General features: G+C 32.9%; 1 protein-coding gene across 3 annotated transcripts in view; it reads left to right on the plus strand.

The window, feature by feature from the left end:
• The window catches only part of LOC149806562 (maltase-glucoamylase-like), a 353,277-nt gene that overhangs the window by 192,590 nt on the left and 134,443 nt on the right, over positions 1–26,244 (plus strand). For all 3 annotated transcript variants that reach the window (XM_089954672.1, XM_089954663.1, XM_089954683.1), the window contains 3 exons: positions 3,956–4,104; positions 12,696–12,780; positions 13,887–13,943. In XM_089954672.1, the coding sequence (XP_089810798.1) occupies positions 3,956–4,104; positions 12,696–12,780; positions 13,887–13,943 (291 nt within the window). The remainder of the gene's footprint in view (positions 1–3,955; positions 4,105–12,695; positions 12,781–13,886; positions 13,944–26,244) is intronic.

Consider the following 26,244-nt stretch of genomic DNA (forward strand, 5'->3'; position numbering starts at 1 on the left):
TAATCTTGCTTTTCTAGAAATTATTAATTTGTGCTTTAAAATCTGAACAGCATCAGTTGCATTATTGTTGTGTCAAGTCATTTATTTGGGCTGGAATATTCTTTATTCAAGTTATTTAATTATTTAATTCAAATGATTCTTCTCTGGAAATACAAAGTGTTCAAAGATAAAATTCTTGAAAATAGAGATTTGAATGTATAATGAAATTTCAGATAAGGATATATTCTTGGATTGTATTAATATGATCCCACAATAGACTTGGCGCATCATTCCTTTACAGGCTATCACAGATACATTAACACCATCATCATTAGATTTAATTTGAATTTCCATTAAAGTGTATTCACACCTTTAATTATTAGGACTTGTGTTTATAAATTCTAGGATTATTTGGTATTTAATTGACAATACTGTAAGTTCCTTTATTAACATTTTCATTTTGTATTCTAGGGAAATAAATTATATGTTGAATTGTCCAAAGCTTGCATCTTCTCACTCTTTTCTATTATTTGTTTTAATAGCTTAGAGTATTAATAGTAGGAATGATTTTGGACAGTGAGTTTGCCTTTGGAATCCATTCAGTTGTGACATGATTGAATCACATTTAAGACTAATGAGGTAGGAATATTTTTTTGCCAAAACTACTTCTTTATGAAAAAGAGTAACATGTATCACAGCATTAATACTAAGAAATCAATATTTTGAAGAAAATAAGAATATTTTAACATCAAAAGAGAAGATCAATTCTTCATTGTAAGACATCACCATGTATAAGTGTTGAATATGCCATAGAAATGTTTGTACCAAAACATTGTCATTCTTATTATTATTGAAAGCATAAAAATAGTAAGAACACTAGAAAAAGATGGTTATGCCAGTAGTTTTCTGATGAGCAAAATACAAATGAATTCGCTTGGGTCTAAAATCTCAACAAAAGTGTAGAATTCTCAAATGTTGAGAGTTAATACTAGTTCTGTTCTGATTAATTGATTTAGTTGGGCATTGGACATTTTCAGTACAATCATCAATAATTGATTAAAAATTGATAATTGATAACATTTCATCTCATTCATGACAGCATATTGTCTCAAAATTCCCAGTTTTACATATATTTTAAGTTAATAATTTTCTGTATGATGTTATGTATATTTAATTTAATTGTTTATTTATTAGTTTAATTTTTTTATTCCATTACATGCTATTGTAATGTAATATTGTTTACTGGATTTGATATTATCCAGAACAGAGTTCAGTTCTGACTAATTTTTTAAATTTCTTTTATTTGCAATGTAACGAACTAAAAATAGAAACATTGTGTCATGTTGCTGCCTTGTTTCAGGGCTGTTGACATTTTTGGTGGGCAGTTTTTCTTTTCTTTTTCTTATTATCCTTCTCAGAGTAAGAGTCATTAAGTTGAGGCAAGGTCACACCTGGACTGTGTGACATCAAGCATGTGTCAATTGATAAACAAACTTCTATTTTTTCTAGAAGGATGAGCTCTTGGCTCCCATCTGGGAATCTGTTTTGCATTTTGGTTATTCTTGTAACTGATGTTGTGATAAGAATTCTATCAGTCCTGCCTTAACACTTGAGATGTCAAGTTGTTTTATGTTGTGTCCAGTTTGGGCTAAGTTTATATTTTCTTCAAATTATTGAAATTCAAGTGATTCTTTTCCATGGAAATACAAAAGTGTTCTGATAATTCTTGGACAAAGGCATTTTATTTGGAATTAAAAAACTTGAATAATATTTTCTGTGATTCAACAAGAGACAGGTGCCACATCAGTACAACACTGACTATTACAGACATCATTGCCTTCCATTTTGGATTTTCATTAGGATTTGAACTGTGATTCACTTAGGATTTTTCATTGATAGGACTTGTTTTAATTCTTGGATTTAATTCCTGGATTTTTTTTGGATTTAATTCGCAATACCGTAAGTTCTTTTTTCTCATTTTTTTAATACTTTTATTCTTGGGAGATAAATTGTTTGTTAAATTTTACAAAGCTTATTACTGTTACTTATTTTCAAGACATATAGGAGTCAATTCTTCTATATCTTTTTTGTGGTTTCATTGTTAAAATTCAGTGTTGAGATTCTTTGCTATGGTTTTTATAAGTGAAATGCAAGAATATACACTATTGCAGGATTTGAGGTTTGATACAATGGTTTTTATAAGTCAAATACAGGAGAATACATCATTGCAGGGGTTGCATGTGAAACAATGATATTCTGTGGAACCATTGTTTACTATTGAAAGCACATAGATAAAGATACTACATTGTGAGTACTTGTCAGTCCATACACATACATTTAGCATTTATGCATCCACGTCCAACCTTCAGCTAATTTTGAAACCTGCATTGACAGTTTCTTTCAGGATCATGTTCTTGTTTAAAAAGTTAATGACACTTTCAAGAAAACAGCAGGATGTAGATGCCATTTAAGTTTAATGGCTGTTACAGTTAATGGATATCCAATTAATACTTACTAACATTTTAATGATCTATTACCTATGTAGATTATTGATGGCCTTAATGGAGTAATTAATGACCATTAGGATGGACTAAAACCCCATGATACAATTTCTGCCTGATTTTAGCTCTGTTGGTTATAGTCCAGAAGAACTTATGCAGTGACCATTTGTTTGGTACATTACGACTAGATTAATATTGCCTTCCTGAACTGCTGGAAGCATTGCCAGCAAACTTTATACACGTATTCATCCCAAGGTTTGGTTGGTCCTAAATGAACATGCATCCTGTTGGACATCCAGTATAGTTATATGTTTCACATGCGACCTCCAGTATAGTTACATTTCCCATTGGACCTCCAGTACAGTTACATGTTTCCCATTGGACCTCCAGTATAGTTACTGCCATTACTCCTTACCAGGTGGTCGTATTGACATCAAGTGTTCACTAAACGACTTTTGATGCTGTTGGTTTGATCAAATGTGACCTTGAGGAAAGCACTTAACTTGCATTTCCTTTTGCATGATATTAAAATCAACAAGCCAAACCAAACGTAAATGAACATGGTACTGCTAGGACATCAAATAGGCATCAAATAGGCATCCAGTTTCCTTCTGAATGGATGATCATATTGACATGGGTTTTCACTGAAAGTCTTCTTATGATTATGATTTCTTGTTGGTACTAAATGAACATGTTGCCATTCTGTCATCCACTATATCCAGCCAGTTAATCTATGTTGTGGTGTTCCACATGGGTCTTTTGTTGGACCTGTTCTTTTCATTCTGTATACTAAATGAACATGTTGCCATTCTGTCAGCCAGTAAGTCTACGATGGCAGATAGCTTGAAAATTTTGTTATTGCAGTTCCTCCTGTTTGGATGGTCATATCAACATGCAATTTTCACCAAAAAGATACCCATATATCTGGTTGATCCAGATTGAAAATGATGACGATCCAACACCCAATATGGCCATTTTGGTAGCCACCTTGACAATTTTGTTAATTCTCCCAGGAGTGTCGTGCTGTGGAAATGGCATTCCTTTACTTTTTTGTGCTTGCCATGGTCCCTCTGCATCTGAGTAACATGTTCCCTCACTTGTTTATTGCTCTTTCTTCTTGAATTAGCACTACACCTCTGATCACTACTTCTGTACAGATGGTAATAATGACACTCAGGTTGTCACTGATAGATTTCTTATGATGTTTGGATGATCCTAAATTGAAATGATGCCTATCAGACATAAAATGTGGTGACTGAAAGAAGTGGAATTTAATTTTTGTTTTATTAAATCAAGTTATAAGATAGTTATACATTTTCTTTCAGTGAATATGAAGTTTTCTGAATCATTAAACATGTTATATTAGCCATTGCTTCATCCTGGTCAATATCAAGTTTAGTTGTTCATAAAACTTAATATTCATCTCAGCAAAGGTCAACATTGTTCAATAACAAATGGCTGAATTTTTTCATCAGGACCAGGATCCTGCTGTTTTGGGTGAAGATGTTGCCCAGGCATCCAAGGAGGTGATGGAGATCCGCTATTGGCTACTTCCCTACTTGTATACGCTGTTTCATTTTGCCCATACACAGGGCAACACAGTCATCAGACCGCTTCACCATGAGTAAGTGGTGTATTTTTTCTTTATTATTTATTTATTTATACCATCACAAACAGATCTATGCATGGAAAGTAATCATATGTTGTACACTTTACAGGTGATACTTGATTTATGTTATAGCTGCATTCCTGATATTATAGCTTAAATTGAAATTGGCACAAATCAAAGTAATGTAAATGCATGTATGTGAATTGCATGCGAGTCATGGCACATGGTGTTAGTGATGGCATAAAATTGAGAACAGTGGTGCAAATTGAATGTTATTTCTTCAATATAATTGACATTACAATGAATGCACATAAATCGAATTTGCGTAAATCGAGTATTATGCGTAAATCGAGTATTACCTGTATACACATAAATCAAATTTACGTAAATCAAGTATTACCTGTATTCACATAAATTGAATTTGCATAAATCAAGTATTACCTGTATACATATTTTAGATTCATGTTACCACTCATTTAAAATGTATTTGCTGTAAAGGTTGTATATGAGAAAATTCTATGAAGTTTCTCATCTCACTGGTATAAATGGCACTCAGCTGCATACTGTTCAGTAAATACCTGATGTTGGCAGTGATGTTTCTGCTTTTGGTATGTTTATCCCACTTTGTTATAAGGTGGATTGGCAAATATTTGATGCTACATCCAAGCAAGTGTGGAATGTCATCTTGACTTCCTCACTATTTGTCTTAATGTCATTGGTAATTTTTCACCTCATTCAGAAGGCCAGAAGTGATCACACCTGGGATTCGGTGAATTGTGTCACCAAGATCATGAATAGAGCTTCTTACCACACCATGGCTAATGCCCTGATGTCCTCATGCAAATGAATTTGGTCATGCATTCTTCCTCGTTGAAGACCCACCATGAAGCTGCCTTGTGTACCCTCCCATTCAGCTATCTTTTTCTGTTCTTGGTCTCAAATTGAGGAGGTCAGAAAAGAAGGGTTCCAAAGAGGTGTCATAAGGGATATAATAGAGGCAGTTCTCATAGATGACAGAATAGCTGTGGCTAGAAAAATAATAGGTGGTCATTCAACCCTATTTTTCATTACCAGGCAGGAGGGGAGATAGAAAACAATGTTTCTCCTCTTCCAAGCCTCCCACCACCCATCAGTGACATGCAGTTTCCCCTGCCCACTGGTGACCCCTCTACTCCACATTCAAAGTCCTCCTTTTGGATGGAAATACCAAGTGATCAAATGAATGCAGACATACTACAAGAGATAAATCTTTGACTCATAAAGCAGTCAGTGGAGATTGGATGAAAGCCATACACTCAAGGATCTACTCCAGAATGTTTCTAATGATGATGTCCAATGGCATAATGAGACATGTGATTGTCCTCTACTAATTCAGTTTGGCCCTAAAATTCAAGATGGCTTTTAGTTTTACCTAATGAAGGCACAGTTTAGACCAGTCCAACACATTAACATTCCAATCCATATCACATCATGCAGATATCTTTGATTTGCCTATTGGGGCAAAGAATATCAATTCTGTGTTCATCATTTTGGCCTCAATTAAGCCGATTGGCCGTCACAAATATATTAGATTGTGTAATCTCCTGATTCAGGATGAACTCCTCCACACTGATGGCAGCATGCCTGGACAACATCCTTCAGAAACACTGGATAAGTTTGCTTTGGTTCCAAGCTGTGAACAACCTTCTTGCCCTCATGTGCAGTTTGGGGTGGATAATAATCGTTGAGAAGTCAGACCTTATTCCTGAATATTCTCAGTCTGGAATTTTTCACAGGCCTCAGTCTCATACATCTCCATCCCAGATGTATCAAACATTTTATTCATGCATCAGAGAGGATTTTATACAAAGAATTTAACTCTATGAAAGAGTGTTTTCATCTCCATGGTCTGTTCTATGGGATGGCATATTTGTCAACCCATGTCTGCCTCTACATTCACCCATTACCAATGACCCTTCTATGTCAATTGCAACCTTTCATGGATCATCAGAGTATTACAGTCTTGACCAAGATCACAAAGTTCCTTCTCCATTGGCAAGACAGGAGTGGCTTATAGCAGGAATACTCCTTAAAAACTCTCAATAAGAAATGACTCTTTTTTACAGATGACATTCTGTTGGGTTGGGGAGTACATTGGCTACTGGCCTTTACAATGGTCAGTGGCAGATGGACATGTAGACAGATGGCTCTTTACATCAACCTTCTGGAAATGAAAATAATTGTCAGTGCATCCAACACATGGGTAGAATTCTTGCACGGGCATATGTTCCTGATGCTGTTGGATAATTCATTTGGAATTACATACCTCCTCCAGCAGTGACGGACAAAGTCACTGGACCGTTCCTGGCATGGGATGGTTCACTGTCAAGGAGAGAACAAAGTTTCACAGAGTGTTGTCTTCATTGATCTACATTCAGACAAGTCTGCACCTTATGAGGTTACCCAATGAAATATCTTTTCATGATGAGTTGGAACAACAGATTTCCCACCTTCATGTCCCTTTTTCTGGGCCACTCAGCTGGGAGACAATATGGACCTACTTATTCCCCAATAAATCCTGATACCAAAAGTTGTTCAGAAAGTGAAGGACATAACTGTCAGATATTTCCAATTGCCCCTCTATAATGCACAAGTCCTGGATCAGCAATCTAATAACTCTGGTAAAAGATATACCTAGGAATGTAAAGGTGATCCCTACCCTGCTCAAGCAGCCCAGATTGCTACTGTTTCATCCAAGCCCAAAGAAACTCATCCTTCACACATGGTTCATGTCCATGATACCTTAGTGAGAAAGGAGTTTGGACCTTCATTTGTGCAGAGGATTGCAACAGCTATAAAGCCTTTGCTCTTTCAGTATATGAATGGAAATGGAGGGTTTTTAATGACTGGTATGTCATCAACGACATCACACAACTATATGCCTCCATTCCTCAGCTGGCCAACTTCTTTCTCATTCTCTTTGAAGACAAGAAGTTAACCTCCAAGGAATACCAGCCCATGATCTCAGACATATTCCAACATCAGGGATAAGATGCCCTAGATACTGTAAGTGGCAAAATCTACACAATGCATTGTGTGGTACAGATGAGGTGGGACCAAAAGTCCTAAGTTATCAGCACCAGTTATAGCACAAACCATGAATTACTTGTATTACTTCAGGTGTCTTTCCAAATAAACTAAAGTGTGCCAAAATTACTCCTATTTTTAAACAAGGATGTAGTAGTGATCCTGGAAATTATAGACCCATTTCTTAGCTGCCACTAGTCTTATCAAACAATTTTTAAAAACACATGGCAAAACAGGCTTGTAACTACTTTAATTCCCCTTAAATTTTTCCACAAGGATTAGTCAGGGTTCCACAAGGATTAGTCAGAGTTCCTCAAAGAGCATTCATGTCAAACAGCTCTTACCAAATTAAATGATCAGTGGTTGGAAGAAATGAATAATTGTAACCTAACTGGCGTAATATTTATAGATTTTAAGAAAGTCTTTCATCTAGTTTCATGTGATATTCTCCTAAATAAGCAACATTGTTTATAGATTTCATGACCGTGCAAAAATCAGTTAAAGTCATATTTATATGATAGTAATCAACAAGACTTTATGAGAAAGATCCACTCTGCCTCCCATTATATAATGCATGGTGTTCCACAAGACTCTGTACTGGGTCCCCTTCTCTTGCATTAACTTACCTATGACATTCTATTCTGTGCTAAACATACAAATACTGACATGTTTACAGATGATGCAACCATTTCTTCATCAGATATCAATGTCTTTGTGCTGGAATGCTGAGTTCAGAGCTCACATTAACTAAGAAGTGGCAAAAACAAAATACAATGGTAATAAGTGACTCTAAAACAAATGCATGCTTATGGGAACATGTAAAAAAAAAACTTGCAAAGTTAAAGAAGACATATCACTGTACATTCATAATAAGGCAGTTGAAAATGTAAACTGTAAGAAGCTATTAGGAGTAATTTTTGACAGAAGTCTTAATTGGAAAAAACAATTACACAATGTGTGTAGGTCACTTAAAGATAACATTTAATTTAATTAAAAAAAGTGCCTGACAGAGGACTCCAGAATTCTTTACTATAATCCTTACATACTTCCAATGATTGACTACAGTTCAATAATATGGGGAAATTGTACTAGTTCCCAACTAGACAGAATTCTTTACTATAATCGTTACATATTTCCAATGATTGACTACAGTTCAGTAATATGGGGAAATTGTACTGTTCCCACCTAGACAGAATTCTTTACTATAATCGTTACATATTTCCAATGATTGACTACAGTTCAGTAATATGGGGAAATTGTACTGTTCCCACCTAGACAGAATTCTTTACTATAATCCTTACATACTTCCAATGATTGACTACAGTTCAGTAATATGGGGAAATTGTACTAGTTCCCAACCAGAAAGTATTCTCAAGCTACAAAAACAAGCAGCTTGGCTGATTCTTGATTTCCATATTGATACATCATCATTCATGTCCCCATTGACACATCATCAGACATGTCCCCATTGATGCATCATCAGACATGTCCCCATTGGTGCATCATCATCAGATATGTCCCCATTGATACATCAGATATGTCCCCATTGATACATCATCAATGTCCACATTGATACATCATCAGACATGTCACCATTGATACATCATCAGACATGTCCCCATTGGTGCATCATCATTAGACATGTCCCCACTGGTGCATCATCGTCAGATATGTCCCCATTGATGCATCATCAGACATGCCCCCATTGATGTATGATCAGACATGTCCCCATTGATACATCATCAGATATGTCCCCATTGATATATCATCAGATATGTCCCCATTGATACATCATCACACATGTCCCCATTGATACATCATCAGACATGTCCAAATTGATGCATCATCTGACATGTCCCCATCGATACCTTATCAGACATGTTCCCATTGATGCAGCATCAGATATGTTCCCATTGATACATCATCAGATATGTTCCCATTGATACATCATCAGACATCTCCCCATTGATGCATCATCAGACATATCCCCATTGATGCATCATGATCAGTTATGTCTCCAATGTTACATCATCAGACATGTCCCCATTGATGCATCATCAATGTCCCCATTGATAAATCATCAATGTTCCCATTAATGCATCATCAGACATGTCCCCATTGATGCATCACCATCAGATATGTCTCCATTGATACATCATCAGCTATGTCCTCATTGATGCATCATCAGACATGTCCCCATTAATGCATCATCTGACATGTCCCCATTGATACATCATCAGATGTGTCCATATTGATGCATCATCAGACATGTTCCATTTGATACACCATCATCAGATATGTCCCCACTGATGCATCATCAGACATGTCCCCATTGATACATCATCAGATATGTCCCTGTTGATACATCTTCAGACATGTCCCCATTGATGCATCATCATTAAATATGTCCCCATTGATACATCATCAGATATGTCCCCATTGATACATCATCAGATATGTCCCCACTGATGCATCATCAGACATGTCCCCATTTATGCATCATCATCAGATATGTCCCCATTCATACATCATCAGACATGTCCACATTGATGCAACATCAGACATATCTGTGTATAAAGGAAAATCTTCAAGAAAGTAACTTTCAAAACATTGTTACTGGAGAGATGAAACAAACATTTATATATGCAGTTAAAACCTTTTATTTTCATAATGTTTATATTATGTGTTTGTATATTGCTTACCTGTTATTTTCATGAGAGAAAAATTTGCATTATATATATATATATATATATATATATATATATATATATATATATATATATATATATATATAAAGAGAGAGAGAAAGGGGGCTGGTAAAATTTAGCTGGTAAGTTAAAAATATTGCATATCAAAGAATAAATCCATTTGAGAAAAGCCAAATTAATGTACATAATATTCAACAATACTCCCCACCTGCGATCCATATCTACCAAACAATATAAAATTACCAAACCAAATAAGGAATTATTTAGCAAAAATTTCCAATACTATAGAACTTTGCTCTGGAATAATATTCCAGTTGAGATTAGAAATGCCCACTCCATTTCCTTCTCCCAAACCCAATATATCCAGTGGGTTCAGAGATGCAGCTAAAATAAATAAATTACTTTGCATGAGAGCCTCAAGGTAGATTAGTTCGTAGCTAATTGTGTTACCTTTTTTAAATAAAGTCATTATTATTATTATTATTATTATTATTGGACACAGCAAGGACATTTCAGACTTGCTGCAAATATTAATCTATCCAGACCACAATCACTCACATTATTCCCAGTCTTCCCTGGTTGTTGTCATGACTTAACTCATCTAAGTTCTCAACTATCATAAAATAAATGCTTTCTGTTAATGCTTGCCTCACCATACAGAATCAGTGAGCTACATGCTTCACCATACAGAATCAATGAACTGCAGGCCTCAGCATACAGAATCAATGAGCTACATGCCTCACCATATAAAGTCAGTGAGCTACATGCCTCACCATACAGAAACAATAAAATATATGCTTTCTGATAATGCTTGCCTCACCATACAGAATCAGTGAGCTACCTGCCTCAACATACAGAATCAATGAGCTACATGCCTCACCATACATAATGAGCTACATGCCTCACCATATATAATCAATGAGCTACATGCTTTTCCATACAGAATCAGTGAGCTACATGCCTCATCATACAGAATCTGTGAGCTAAATGCCTTACCATACAGGATCAATGAGCTAAATATACCTCACCATACAGAATCAATGAGCTACATGCCTCTCCATACAGAATCAGTGATCTACATGCCTCATCATACATAATGAGCTACATGCCTCACCATATATAATCAATGTGCTACATGCCTCACCATATATAATCAATGAGCTACATGCCTCACCATACAGAATCAATGAGCTACATGCCTCATCATACAAAATCTGTGAGCTAAATGCCTTACCATACAGGATCAATGAGCTAAATATACCTCACCATACAGAATCAATGAGCTACATGCCTCACCATACAGAATCAATGAGCTGCATTCCTCACCATACAGAATCAGTGAGCTACAATGCCTCACCATACAGAATCAGTGAGCTACATGCCTTTCCATTGATACAAACTACATGTAGTTCTGTCCTGATAAATCAGTTGTCCTCATGATGCAACCTAGTTTCATTTTGAAAAACAGGTTGCCATCAAAAGCCAATCTATATGTTACCCTCATCTTGAATGACATCATCATTTCCTCCTCATCTTGCCAGGATCTAGCCATGGGTTGGTTGTTCTTCCTAGGTTCTTCTTCAACAAGTATACTAGCTGCCATGTATGGCCTATCATGTGCTGAAAAATGGTATTAAGACAACAACAAAAAACAAAAACAATCTATTCTAATATCATTTTATCAGGTAATGTATTTGCCCAAAAGAGCACATTATTAGTAAATTGGGTTTCTCCTATAGTACTTCCCTGATCACAATACAAATAATCCCTCCCACAGGTCCATGCAACATGAGCATACTTTAAGATGTTGCCCAAGTAAAAAACTGATTTAACCCAGATGTAATGGGTAGCAGATAGAAAAGGGAGTTAACCATTTAACCCCGATGTAAAGGGTAGCAGGTAGAAAGGAGAGTTAACCATTTAACCCAGATGTAATGGATAACTGATAGTTAGGGGAGTTAACCAGTAAGAGTCAGTTTAGATAGAAAGGCATTTTTTTTTTTCTGGGAGGGAGGGATTTGGAGATAGCAAAGATAATTAAATTATCCTAATATAATGTAATCAGGTAAGTATTAAAGGAGAAATATAATTTACTAAACAATTTGCTTTTTGTAGGTTAAATCATTTTCTTAGATACTAGTACACATAGATTTTAAATGTTGGTATTTATATGTCATGTGGATTACTACACCGTACAGTGAAAATGAGATCACCATGACCTATATCACATGGTTGATTGATTTGTTCCTAACATTGCTGTCAGCTAAGTGTTTCTGCATTAGGGTTTACATATATGTCCTTTTCTCAGACAATATTTCTTATAAAGTAACATAAATTGATATTTAAATTTGTCTTATACAGTACTACATCTTTCAGTAAAAATTAGGTTACTATGACCTTATTTCATGGTAGAGTGATATTGTTTTATCATTGTACTATCTCATTTTCTTGGCACTGTTGCCCATGGAGTCAAATAATTTAGTATATACATACATCATGAGGAATACTACAGCTGTTGGGTTTACCTCTGGGTTGAACTAAGTTGTTTCTTAGACAATATTGCTGGTAGAGTCACACATGTTATGATTTAGATTTATTGAATCTTCATTTGAAGTAACCATTATACCTACAAAATTGTGTATTCTTTGAATAAAAAGAAATTTATAGTATTTATTGTTTGCATTGACAGTTTTCTTGTTTAATTTTTACTTTGTTAATCTTAAAGATAAATATGGCTAAAGTTGAAGACAAAAACTGATATATTTAAAAATATGTGTAGTGATGATTATTTTCTGGCATTACCTTTCAGGGTAAAATTCATCTGTATTTCAGGTTTCCAAGAGATAAAGCAACATATGGAATCGACACCCAATTCCTCTGGGGTCCAGCACTACTCATTTCGCCTATTTTACAGGAGGTAATATTATGTCACCATCACCAGTCAAAACTTAAAAAGACATTAATATAACACTTTTCTCTGAAAGTTTGCCTTGTGAGATTCTTGCTACATTAAATTCTGAAGACATTACATTCAAGTTGATATGTGTATTGATAACGTATCATATTGCAGGTTTTGTATCACGGTATGTGTCAATACATAGCAGAGACATATTCTTCACCCCTTGGCATATATGGATTAACTTGATACAAATAAAAAACATAACTGTTAATGGATGATGAAATCAGTGGCACTCCTTAGTTTGGAGTTTGGGTTTTAATAACAATACCATCCATAGAGTGGCACTATCTGTTTGGTGTTTGAACTTTAATACCATGTCATCAATAGGGCAACAAACAGAAGGCATTTTAAGACAGCTGTAGAAATTAACTGAACTGGAAGATGCATGTTAAGTGACAAAGACTTCATTAATTCTAGCCATTAATTCCAGAAGCAACTGATGTACTGAAAGTGTTACAGTGAAATGTGGTTGAGAAGATCTCACTGTGACATTATCGGTGTTGTAATGGGATTAAAGACTGAATTGTTTTTTTTGAATGGTGCCTAATATCCATGATGACCTCCTTTAAAAATGGAATGGTTAATTGTAATGAGGATTTACATGGCGTCAGCAAAGTGGCAATTAGTGACACATAATTTTAGTCAGTTTTGTGGTTCAGGACACATGATGATACCTTTAAAATAATATGCACTCTGCTTGCAGAACTAACTTGGTGATCATGGTACCAAAGGATTAGGTAAAAGTTTGTGTTGTTTACGTCTGGTTTTGTGAATCAGTGGTTCACTTTTTAAAAATCTATTTTGCCCAAAAATCTGAATAGAACTTTATTTTCTGGCAGAGAATATTCAGATATCAAGATATCTTTTCATATTCACACAATTTATACAAGTATTAAAACATTTTACTTGGTGTTTGAGGACTGTACCTTTGTTAAAAAGTTTTACTTGGTGTTTGAGGACTGTACCTTTGTTAAAAAGTTTTACTTGGTGTTTGAGGACTGTACTTTTATTTACAAGTTTTTGTATAAGATGCTCAGTATAAATTTTATTTTCTGTGTTTACAGGGACAGACAAGTTTGAGTTACTACTTACCAAGAGGACGATGGTATAACTTCTACACTGTAAGTTTTTGTGACATGAGAATATGGTATAACTTCTACACTGTAAGTTTATGTAAAATGAGAATGGTATAACTTCTGTACTGTAAGTTTATGTGATGTGAGAATGGTTTAATTTATACACTGTTTATGTGACATAAGAATGGTATAACTTCTACACTGTACATTTAAGTGACATGATAATGGTATAACTTCTTCACTGTAAGTTTATGTTCTATAAGAATGGTATAAGTTTATGTGACTTGAGAATATCATATAACCTCTACACTGTAAGTTTGTGATCTGAGAGTGGTATAATTTCAACACTAAGTTTATGTACTGTAAGAATGGTATAAGTTCTACACTGTAGGATTTTGTGTCATCAGAAAAGTATAATTTCAACACTGTAAGTTTATGTTACATGAGAATGGTATAACTTCTACACATTAAGTTTATGTCACATGGGAATAGTTTAATCATTAAACTCTGACTGGAATAGTGGGACTCGGTATATCACTATGCACTAAAAAGTCACACATTTAAGTGTACCTTAATTTCATATGGACATCCCTTGCCCAATAAAGTTGAAATGGGGCGGGGTATAAATGTGTTCCATATACCTGTAATCCCATCCATCACACTTTTGTTTCAGGTGGATAAATCACAAACTATTCAAGATAGTTCTTTGCAAGTTGGAACACATTAGGCACATAGCCCATATGCACCTTTTTGCTGTGCATAATTCTTCAATTTTTGTAATATATTTGTCTATTTCTCCATCCATCCATCAAGTTTTGTTTTTGTTGCAAAACTCCAAATCTGTTTAAGGTGACATCAGTTTATCTCTTCATCCATGACTCACACTTTTCTTTTTGCTGAATAGTTCCAAAACTGTTCAAGAATCTCTGTAAAACATGCTATATGTATAAGAGTTGTGGTTCCGATGGACATTTTACTCAAGTTTTAATATTTTCAATTTCTTTGTTCACTTGTTTATCCTTACATATATTCATTTTCCACACTTTAATTTCCAGACACAAACTCCAAAACTGTTTAAAATATATCTTGTAATATTATGGACTAACTTTAAAATATATCTTGTATAGTATGGACTAACTTTAAAATATATCTTGTATAACTAACTCAACAAATAATTGAGACTTATTGATTAAGAAGAGTTATATCCCCTGATTGCCCCTTCCCCAACTTTAGTGTAACCATGGTGGCTCAGTGTGGGGTTGAATCCTACAATCAGATCAACCTGGTCAGCTACCATGATCTGTCTCTTGCAATGTACAATACTCTATTTGATGCTGCATGCCTTGCTTTGCAATTAAAGGTTAAACCAAACTAAAACCTGACTTTGGTTTCACCATTATCATTTGTCTGTTTAAAAAGTTTAATGAGTGGAGTTCTTTGCAATGCACTCAGCAAAAGTTTATTTGACAATGGCATCTATGCAGATGCTCAGCAGTAGTAACAAAGTATGCAAAGTTTCTTTTGTCTTCAGCATTTTTCTCATTTTGATAATCAAATCAGTCTTGCTTTTTGAGGACTCACATTACTTATGTAACTCTCATTGTAAACCTATTAAGACAGCATTATATTAACTCATTTAAACCCCTGCAGGTTTTTGTCGTTTTCACCTGAAATGTTAGTAGGAAAGACATTTTGGGAGCTATTTCTGAATACATCCTAATAAATCAACTTCCAAGAGATTTCCCATTAACCTAAGACCTAGTTGTTTAAAAACATCGTTTTCCATTGGCTATTTCACTCTTGCATGAGCAGAAGGGTAAAAGTTGGAGTTCTTTTCTTTTTTTGCTTAATGGACCCATCATTTTTGTATCAAGACCACTCTTTAGTCAAAATGCCCATCTTATCCTACTTTTTGCAAAGGTTTGCATGTCTGTGTGCAGTTCAGACTGGTCTGCCTTAGATCTCAAGCAAAAAAGTCTAAAATCCAGACACAAAATCAGATTCTGACCACAGTCGAATTTCATATGGAAAAAAAAAATCAGGTCCAAAAAATTAGGTTTTTCTGTCTGTATTTTGGAGTGCAACTAGAACATCCGGATTATTTGGTATTGTTGTAGAGCTACATCTGTCTACCTTCTATAATACCACCCACTTTAGTGTGTCATACATGACTGACACTACAGAGCTCAGCAGTAGGCTACTACCTACTGATGTGTAAACGCGGTGCCATGGGGTTAATGATTTAACAAGGATTTTGGAAATTTTTTATAAATTATCAGAGTATGGCTAAATTTGTAATTTATGTGCAGTGTTGATGCACAAGTGATTAAATATGCAAGGAATATTGAAATTTGGTGACATCATCAAAATGCACCCATTAACTCATTAACCCCAGGAGTTTTTTTTTTGTTTTCACCTGAAATGTGAGTAGTAAAGACATCTTGGGGGCTATTTCTGTATACATCCTAATACATCAACTTCCAAGAGATTTCCCATTTTCGTAATACCTATTTGTGTTTAAAACATCATTTTTCATTGGCTATTTCACTCTTGCATGAGCAGAAGGGTAAAAGTTGGAGTTCAATTTTTTTTTTTTTTTTTGGTGTTTAATGGACCCATTATTTTTGTATCGAGACCACTCTTTATTCCAAATGCCCATCTTATCCTACATTTTGCAAAGGTTCACCTGTCTCTGTACAGTTCAGACTGGTCTTCCCTAGATCTGAGGCCAAAAAGTCTCAAATCCAGACACAAAATCACATTTCGACCACAAGCAAATTTTTGGTGGAAAAAAATCAGGTCAAATTTTTTTTTCTTTTTTCCCCTCTGCATTTTGTAGTGCAACTAGAACATCCAGATTATTTTTTATCATTGTAGAGCTACATCTGTCTACCTTTCTATAATACCACCCACTTTAGTGTGTCTTATATGACTTTGATGCTACAGAGCTCAGCAGCAGGCTATTACCTCCTGATGCGTAAACACAGTGGCAGGGGTTAATGAGCTAAACATTTAATGACTGTAAATTTCTGAAGTTCATGATCAAACCTATATCTCTCAGTATAGACCCATTCTTGATTCAAGCTTGTGTGTACAGGAAACTGTATGAACCATGGCCTTTTATTAATTTCCATGTGTTTGAAACTTGTTTTCAATTCCACACCTAAATAATCAAGACTGAAATTCCATCAATAAACCATATCTGTTTTTTCAGTCATAAATGGGATAAACTCTCAAATGATTCCTTTTTTCTAAAATTTTAATTATTATTATCAACTAATCACAGCCTTCAAAATCAATATAAATTCTATTTGATGTTCATCCATTTCTAGACTGGTTCCAATTTATCCATATACTTTGTACCATGAATGCTTAAGGTGTCCTATAGACTTCCCTAGATGCATCATTTTTCCATAAAAAGCACCCCCTACCTTCCAATCCAGCCCTTGCTGAAGAAAGAAAAAATGTCTTTCCATTTATATCATACATATGAAGGGAAATAGCTCTTACAGGTTACCTCTCTTTGCCTCTGCTAGCTGCCTACCAGTATCCTGGAGTTTACCTGTTTAAGCTTTCATTCCAAACTGAAAACTGTGCCAATGAATAACAGTTTATTTTCTGATTGTTTTGAGACAATCCATCAAAATATTTGGATGATTTAGCCAGTCAATTGGTTGATATACCTTGAGTATTCACCATTTGTGAATTTTTCATCAAATATTATTGGAATTTTTTTCCTTTTCTTATTGTCCATGTGATACTGACCAGTAAGAGTCACAAGCTGTATTTTGAATTTGTGCAACAAACATTGCAGTTCATTAATGCCTTTTGGTATACAGGTTATTGAAAATCCTTTGTATATATTTTGGATGCACCTTGTCTGTTCTTAAATAATGCATAGACTTTAAAGTTGCAGAGTATAATCATGAGATGTGCCTGGCATGTACAAAATGTTCATCATTGCACATGAGATGTGCCTGGCATGTATAAAATGCTCATCATTGCACATGAGATGTGCCTGGCATGTACAAAATGCTCATCATTGCACCCATGCAGTGTTTGTGCTCTGTGGGCAGAGTGGATATAGTTCGGCATCTTAAAGAAACAAAAGAAACAGCAGTTGTGAAAAAGAGGTCATCTTTCCAAATCATCACATAAGGTCATTTTGAGTATCCATCTGACTTTGGAATTTCTAGCTAGCATTATGGGAGACACAGTGACGTGAACCCCACACTCACCCCTGTGAAGATTGACAAAATAGTGATGTTGGTGATGGTTACTTCTGGAAGCCATTACAAGTGACCATCCCCATACTTGGTTGGAGCTGCCTATGTGATGCCATATACAGCCAGCTTTCTCATCTCAGATGTCAGAGGTTGAATTGGGAGATACTAGGGAGCATTTTCCCTCCTTTTGGCAGCCTACTAAGTACAAGACTCTCAACCACTATCACCACCACCACCATGCATGCATGATCATTGTGCCTGTGACACAAGGTGTGTGGAAATACAATGTGTCTTTGAAGTCCATTACTATTTGCCATCACAAGCTTGGCTGTAATCAACATGTCCAGCTGTTAGGCTGACCTGTTTACATTTAGCAAGTGAAAACTTTCATTTTGGACATTTGAGCCATGCATGGTGGATGTAGCATCTTGCTGCCATGGTAGAGTGTCTAAGAAAGTCTTTGTATTCTCCTTTGTTGATGGGAGGGTTGACATTAAAAACAACCATATTCAGTCTCCAAAGAAGTTCATACTTCAGCTTTCCTGTGGCTGGGTTGTTAAGGCTGCTGACTGCTCTCCAATACTACTCCATACTAAGTTCACCTTGAGCCAGAAGTTCCTGAGATGGACTTGAAATGTAAACCTGATCCTCATATTTCTTAGTCATTTGGTTTTTTAATCATTGGGACATGGCCTTTCAAAGGAGAGTGTTGAATCTTGTTATGGCTTTGCAAAGGAAAGTGTTGAATCTTGTCAGGCTATAGGTAGCTGCACAGACAGTTACCGTACTCTGTTCATGACAGCACAACCTCAGTCCCACGCATGGCCTTACAGTTTTTATGGATTTATTGGTAAACATTTGAATGTAATGCATTTGTCAGGCAGGGGACCCTACAGAGATCTCCTACACAATAGTTTAAATGCATAATCTTTGGTTGTGCTGCCTACATGTTTGAAGTTCATCAATTCATTAGAGCAGTCATCATGCTCATACAAGGTGATATGAGTAGACGCTGGATTAACATACATTTCCTCCTTGTACCTATTCTCCTAATGTTAACATGATCAGGTAATGTAATTGACAGGGAAGGGAAATTTATAGTGAATTATTTTTCTTTCAGCATAGTACTTGATCAAATTACTATCAATCCCTTCCATTCTCCTGTTAGTTTTACTCAAGCTTAACTTGGTATGTATGTGAACGGCCTCCAAGCAGAGTCAATGGGAAGTAATCTATAAGGGTTATTTCCCTTCATGTACACGATGTATAGGCAGAAAGATGTTTTTCATTGAGAGATGGATTCAGATACAGCAGAGCTACTTTCCTTATGTTCATGTCATAAGGAAAGAAACAAACTTTAATAAAAACTTTCTTACTTGGAATGTTAATGACATAAGGAAAGAAACAAACTTTAATAAAAACTTTCTTACTTGGAATGTTAATGTCATAAGGAAAGAAACAAACTTTAATGAAACCTTTCTTACTTGGAATGTTAATGTCATAAGGAAAGAAACAAACTTTAATAAAAACTTTCTTACTTGGAATGTTAATGCCAAAAGGAAAGAAACAAACTTTAATAAAATCTTTCTTACTTGGAATGTTAATGTCACAAGGAAAGAAACAAACTTTAATAAAAACTTTCTTACTTGGAATGTTAATGTCAAAAGGAAAGAAACAAACTTTAATAAAAACCTTTCTTACTTGGAATGTTAATGTCATAAGGAAAGAAACAAACTTTAATAAAAACCTTTCTTACTTGGAATGTTAATGTCATAAGGAAAGAAACAAACTTTAATAAAAACTTTCTTATTTGGAATGTTAATGTCATAAGGAAAGAAACAAACTTTAATAAAAACTTTCTTACTTGGAATGTTAATGTCAAAAGGAAAGAAACAAACTTTAATAAAAACTTTCTTACTTGGAATGTTAATGTCATAAGGAAAGAAACAAACCTTAATAAAAACCTTTCTTACTTGGAATGTTAATGTCAAAAGGAAAGAAACAAACTTTAATAAAAACTTTCTTACTTGGAATGTTAATGCCAAAAGGAAAGAAACAAACTTTGATAAAAACTTTCTTACTTGGAATGTTAATGTCAAAAGGAAAGAAACAAACTTTAATAAAAACCTTTCTTACTTGGAATGTTAATGTCATAAGGAAAGAAACAAACTTTAATAAAAACTTTCTTACTTGGAATGTTAATGTCACAAGGAAAGAAACAAACTTTAATAAAAACTTTCTTACTTGGAATGTTAATGTCAAAAGGAAAGAAACAAACTTTAATAAAAACTTTCTTACTTGGAATGTTAATGTCATAAGGAAAGAAACAAACCTTAATAAAAACCTTTCTTACTTGGAATGTTAATGACAAAAGGAAAGAAACAAACTTTAATGAAAACTTTCTTACTTGGAATGTTAATGTCATAAGGAAAGAAACAAACTTTAATGAAACCTTTCTTACTTGAAATGTTAATGTCATAAGGAAAGAAACAAACTTTAATAAAAACCTTTCTTACTTGGAATGTTAATGTCACAAGGAAAGAAACAAACTTTAATAAAAACTTTCTTACTTGGAATGTTAATGCCAAAAGGAAAGAAACAAACTTTAATAAAAACTTTCTTACTTGGAATGTTAATGCCAAAAGGAAAGAAACAAACTTTAATAAAAACTTTCTTACTTGGAATGTTAATGTCAAAAGGAAAGAAACAAACTTTAATAAAAACTTTCTTACTTGGGATGTTAATGTCAAAAGGAAAGAAACAAACTTTAATAAAAACCTTTCTTACTTGGAATGTTAATGTCAAAAGGAAAGAAACAAACTTTAATAAAAACTTTCTTACTTGGAATGTTAATGTCACAAGGAAAAAAACAAACTTTAATAAAAACCTTTCTTACTTGGAATGTTAATGCCAAACGGAAAGAAACAAACTTTAATAAAAACTTTCTTACTTGGAATGTTAATGCCAAACAGAAAGAAACAAACTTTAATAAAAACCTTTCTTACTTGGAATGATAATGTCAAAAGGAGAGAAACAAACTTTAATAAAAACCTTTCTTACTTGGAATGTTAATGTCAAAAGGAAAGAAACAAACTTTAATAAAAACTTTCTTACTTGGAATGTTAATGCCAAAAGGAAAGAAACAAACTTTAATAAAACTTTCTTACTTGGAATGTTAATGTCACAAGGAAAGAAACAAACTTTAATAAAAACTTTCTTACTTGGAATGTTAATGTCAAAAGGAAAGAAACAAACTTTAATAAAAACTTTTCTTACTTGGAATGTTAATGCCAAAAGGAAAGAAACAAACTTTAATAAAAACTTTCTTACTTGGAATGTTAATGTCACAAGGGAAGAAACAAACTTTAATAGAAACCTTTCTTACTTGGAATGTTAATGTCAAAAGGAAAGAAACAAACTTTAATAAAAACTTTCTTACTTGGAATGTTAATGTCACAAGCAAAGAAAAAAACTTTAATAAAAACTTTCTTACTTGGAATGTTAATGTCAAAAGGAAAGAAACAAACTTTAATAAAAACTTTCTTACTTGGAATGTTAATGTCATAAGGAAAGAAACAAACTTTAATAAAAACCTTTCTTACTTGGAATGTTAATGTCAAAAGGAAAGAAACAAACTTTAATAAAAACCTTTCTTACTTGGAATGTTAATGTCACAAGGAAAGAAACAAACTTTAATAAAAACTTTCTTACTTGGAATGTTAATGTCAAAAGGAAAGAAACAAACTTTAATAAAAACCTTTCTTACTTGGAATGTTAATGTCATAAGGAAAGAAACAAACTTTAATAAAAATTTTCTTACTTGGAATGTTAATGTCAAAAGGAAAGAAACAAACTTTAATAAAAACTTTCTTACTTGGAATGTTAATGTCATAAGGAAAGAAACAAACTTTAATAAAAACCTTTCTTACTTGGAATGTTAATGTCATAAGGAAAGAAACAAACTTTAATAAAAATTTTCTTACTTGGAATGTTAATGCCAAAAGGAAAGAAACAAACTTTAATAAAAACTTTCTTACTTGGAATGTTAATGTCAAAAGGAAAGAAACAAACTTTAATAAAACCTTTCTTACTTGGAATGTTAATGTCATAAGGAAAGAAACAAACTTTAATAAAACCTTTCTTACTTGGAATGTTAATGTCATAAGGAAAGAAACAAACTTTAATAAAAATTTTCTTACTTGGAATGTTAATGCCAAAAGGAAAGAAACAAACTTTAATAAAACCTTTCTTACTTGGAATGTTAATGTCACAAGGAAAGAAACAAACTTTAATAAAAACTTTCTTACTTGGAATGTTAATGTCATAAGGAAAGAAACAAACCTTAATAAAAACCTTTCTTACTTGGAATGTTAATGTCAAAAGGAAAGAAACAAACTTTAATGAAAACTTTCTTGCTTGGAATGTTAATATCATAAGGAAAGAAACAAACTTTAATGAAAACTTTCTTACTTGGAATGTTAATGTCATAAGGAAAGAAACAAACTTTAATGAAACCTTTCTTACTTGAAATGTTAATGTCATAAGGAAAGAAACAAACTTTAATAAAAACCTTTCTTACTTGGAATGTTAATGTCAAAAGGAAAGAAACAAACTTTAATAAAAACTTTCTTACTTGGAATGTTAATGCCAAAAGGAAAGAAACAAACTTTAATAAAAACCTTTCTTACTTGGAATGTTAATGTCAAAAGGAAAGAAACAAACTTTAATAAAAACTTTCTTACTTGGAATGTTAATGCCAAAAGGAAAGAAACAAACTTTAATAAAAACTTTCTTACTTGGAATGTTAATGTCACAAGGAAAGAAACAAACTTTAATGAAAACTTTCTTACTTGGAATGTTAATGTCACAAGGAAAGAAACAAACTTTGATAAAAACTTTCTTACTTGGAATGTTAATGCCAAAAGGAAAGAAACAAACTTTAATAAAAACTTTCTTACTTGGAATGTTAATGTCGCAAGGAAAGAAACAAACTTTAATAAAAACTTTCTTACTTGGAATGTTAATGCCAAAAGGAAAGAAACAAACTTTAATAAAAACTTTCTTACTTGGAATGTTAATGTTAAAAGGAAAGAAACAAACTTTAATAAAAACCTTTCTTACTTGGAATGTTAATGTCATAAGGAAAGAAACAAACTTTAATAAAAACTTTCTTACTTGGAATGTTAATGTCACAAGGAAAGAAACAAACTTTAATAAAAACTTTCTTACTTGGAATGTTAATGTCAAAAGGAAAGAAACAAACTTTAATAAAAACTTTCTTACTTGGAATGTTAATGTCAAAAGGAAAGAAACAAACTTTAATAAAACCTTTCTTACTTGGAATGTTAATGTCATAAGGAAAGAAACAAACTTTAATAAAAATTTTCTTACTTGGAATGTTAATGCCAAAAGGAAAGAAACAAACTTTAATAAAACCTTTCTTACTTGGAATGTTAATGTCACAAGGAAAGAAACAAACTTTAATAAAAACTTTCTTACTTGGAATGTTAATGTCATAAGGAAAGAAACAAACCTTAATAAAAACCTTTCTTACTTGGAATGTTAATGTCAAAAGGAAAGAAACAAACTTTAATGAAAACTTTCTTGCTTGGAATGTTAATATCATAAGGAAAGAAACAAACTTTAATGAAACCTTTCTTACTTGGAATGTTAATGTCAAAAGGAAAGAAACAAACTTTAATGAAAACTTTCTTACTTGGAATGTTAATGTCATAAGGAAAGAAACAAACTTTAATGAAACCTTTCTTACTTGAAATGTTAATGTCATAAGGAAAGAAACAAACTTTAATAAAAACCTTTCTTACTTGGAATGTTAATGTCAAAAGGAAAGAAACAAACTTTAATAAAAACTTTCTTACTTGGAATGTTAATGCCAAAAGGAAAGAAACAAACTTTAATAAAAACCTTTCTTACTTGGAATGTTAATGTCAAAAGGAAAGAAACAAACTTTAATAAAAACTTTCTTACTTGGAATGTTAATGCCAAAAGGAAAGAAACAAACTTTAATAAAAACTTTCTTACTTGGAATGTTAATGTCACAAGGAAAGAAACAAACTTTAATGAAAACTTTCTTACTTGGAATGTTAATGTCACAAGGAAAGAAACAAACTTTGATAAAAACTTTCTTACTTGGAATGTTAATGCCAAAAGGAAAGAAACGAACTTTAATAAAAACTTTCTTACTTGGAATGTTAATGTCGCAAGGAAAGAAACAAACTTTAATAAAAACTTTCTTACTTGGAATGTTAATGCCAAAAGGAAAGAAACAAACTTTAATAAAAACTTTCTTACTTGGAATGTTAATGTTAAAAGGAAAGAAACAAACTTTAATAAAAACCTTTCTTACTTGGAATGTTAATGTCATAAGGAAAGAAACAAACTTTAATAAAAACTTTCTTACTTGGAATGTTAATGTCACAAGGAAAGAAACAAACTTTAATAAAAACTTTCTTACTTGGAATGTTAATGTCAAAAGGAAAGAAACAAACTTTAATAAAAACTTTCTTACTTGGAATGTTAATGTCATAAGGAAAGAAACAAACCTTAATAAAAACCTTTCTTACTTGGAATGTTAATGTCAAAAGGAAAGAAACAAACTTTAATAAAAACTTTCTTACTTGGAATGTTAATGCCAAAAGGAAAGAAACAAACTTTGATAAAAACTTTCTTACTTGGAATGTTAATGTCAAAAGGAAAGAAACAAACTTTAATAAAAACCTTTCTTACTTGGAATGTTAATGTCATAAGGAAAGAAACAAACTTTAATAAAAACTTTCTTACTTGGAATGTTAATGTCACAAGGAAAGAAACAAACTTTAATAAAAACTTTCTTACTTGGAATGTTAATGTCAAAAGGAAAGAAACAAACTTTAATAAAAACTTTCTTACTTGGAATGTTAATGTCATAAGGAAAGAAACAAACCTTAATAAAAACCTTTCTTACTTGGAATGTTAATGACAAAAGGAAAGAAACAAACTTTAATGAAAACTTTCTTACTTGGAATGTTAATGTCATAAGGAAAGAAACAAACTTTAATGAAACCTTTCTTACTTGAAATGTTAATGTCATAAGGAAAGAAACAAACTTTAATAAAAACCTTTCTTACTTGGAATGTTAATGTCACAAGGAAAGAAACAAACTTTAATAAAAACTTTCTTACTTGGAATGTTAATGCCAAAAGGAAAGAAACAAACTTTAATAAAAACTTTCTTACTTGGAATGTTAATGCCAAAAGGAAAGAAACAAACTTTAATAAAAACTTTCTTACTTGGAATGTTAATGTCAAAAGGAAAGAAACAAACTTTAATAAAAACTTTCTTACTTGGGATGTTAATGTCAAAAGGAAAGAAACAAACTTTAATAAAAACCTTTCTTACTTGGAATGTTAATGTCAAAAGGAAAGAAACAAACTTTAATAAAAACTTTCTTACTTGGAATGTTAATGTCACAAGGAAAAAAACAAACTTTAATAAAAACCTTTCTTACTTGGAATGTTAATGCCAAACGGAAAGAAACAAACTTTAATAAAAACTTTCTTACTTGGAATGTTAATGCCAAACAGAAAGAAACAAACTTTAATAAAAACCTTTCTTACTTGGAATGATAATGTCAAAAGGAGAGAAACAAACTTTAATAAAAACCTTTCTTACTTGGAATGTTAATGTCAAAAGGAAAGAAACAAACTTTAATAAAAACTTTCTTACTTGGAATGTTAATGCCAAAAGGAAAGAAACAAACTTTAATAAAACTTTCTTACTTGGAATGTTAATGTCACAAGGAAAGAAACAAACTTTAATAAAAACTTTCTTACTTGGAATGTTAATGTCAAAAGGAAAGAAACAAACTTTAATAAAAACCTTTCTTACTTGGAATGTTAATGCCAAAAGGAAAGAAACAAACTTTAATAAAAACTTTCTTACTTGGAATGTTAATGTCACAAGGGAAGAAACAAACTTTAATAGAAACCTTTCTTACTTGGAATGTTAATGTCAAAAGGAAAGAAACAAACTTTAATAAAAACTTTCTTACTTGGAATGTTAATGTCACAAGCAAAGAAAAAAACTTTAATAAAAACTTTCTTACTTGGAATGTTAATGTC

This window comes from Sinohyriopsis cumingii, chromosome 1 (genome assembly GCF_028554795.1).
Source record: "Sinohyriopsis cumingii isolate HCF-2022 chromosome 1, ASM2855479v2, whole genome shotgun sequence".
NCBI classification, from domain to species: domain Eukaryota; kingdom Metazoa; phylum Mollusca; class Bivalvia; order Unionida; family Unionidae; genus Sinohyriopsis; species Sinohyriopsis cumingii.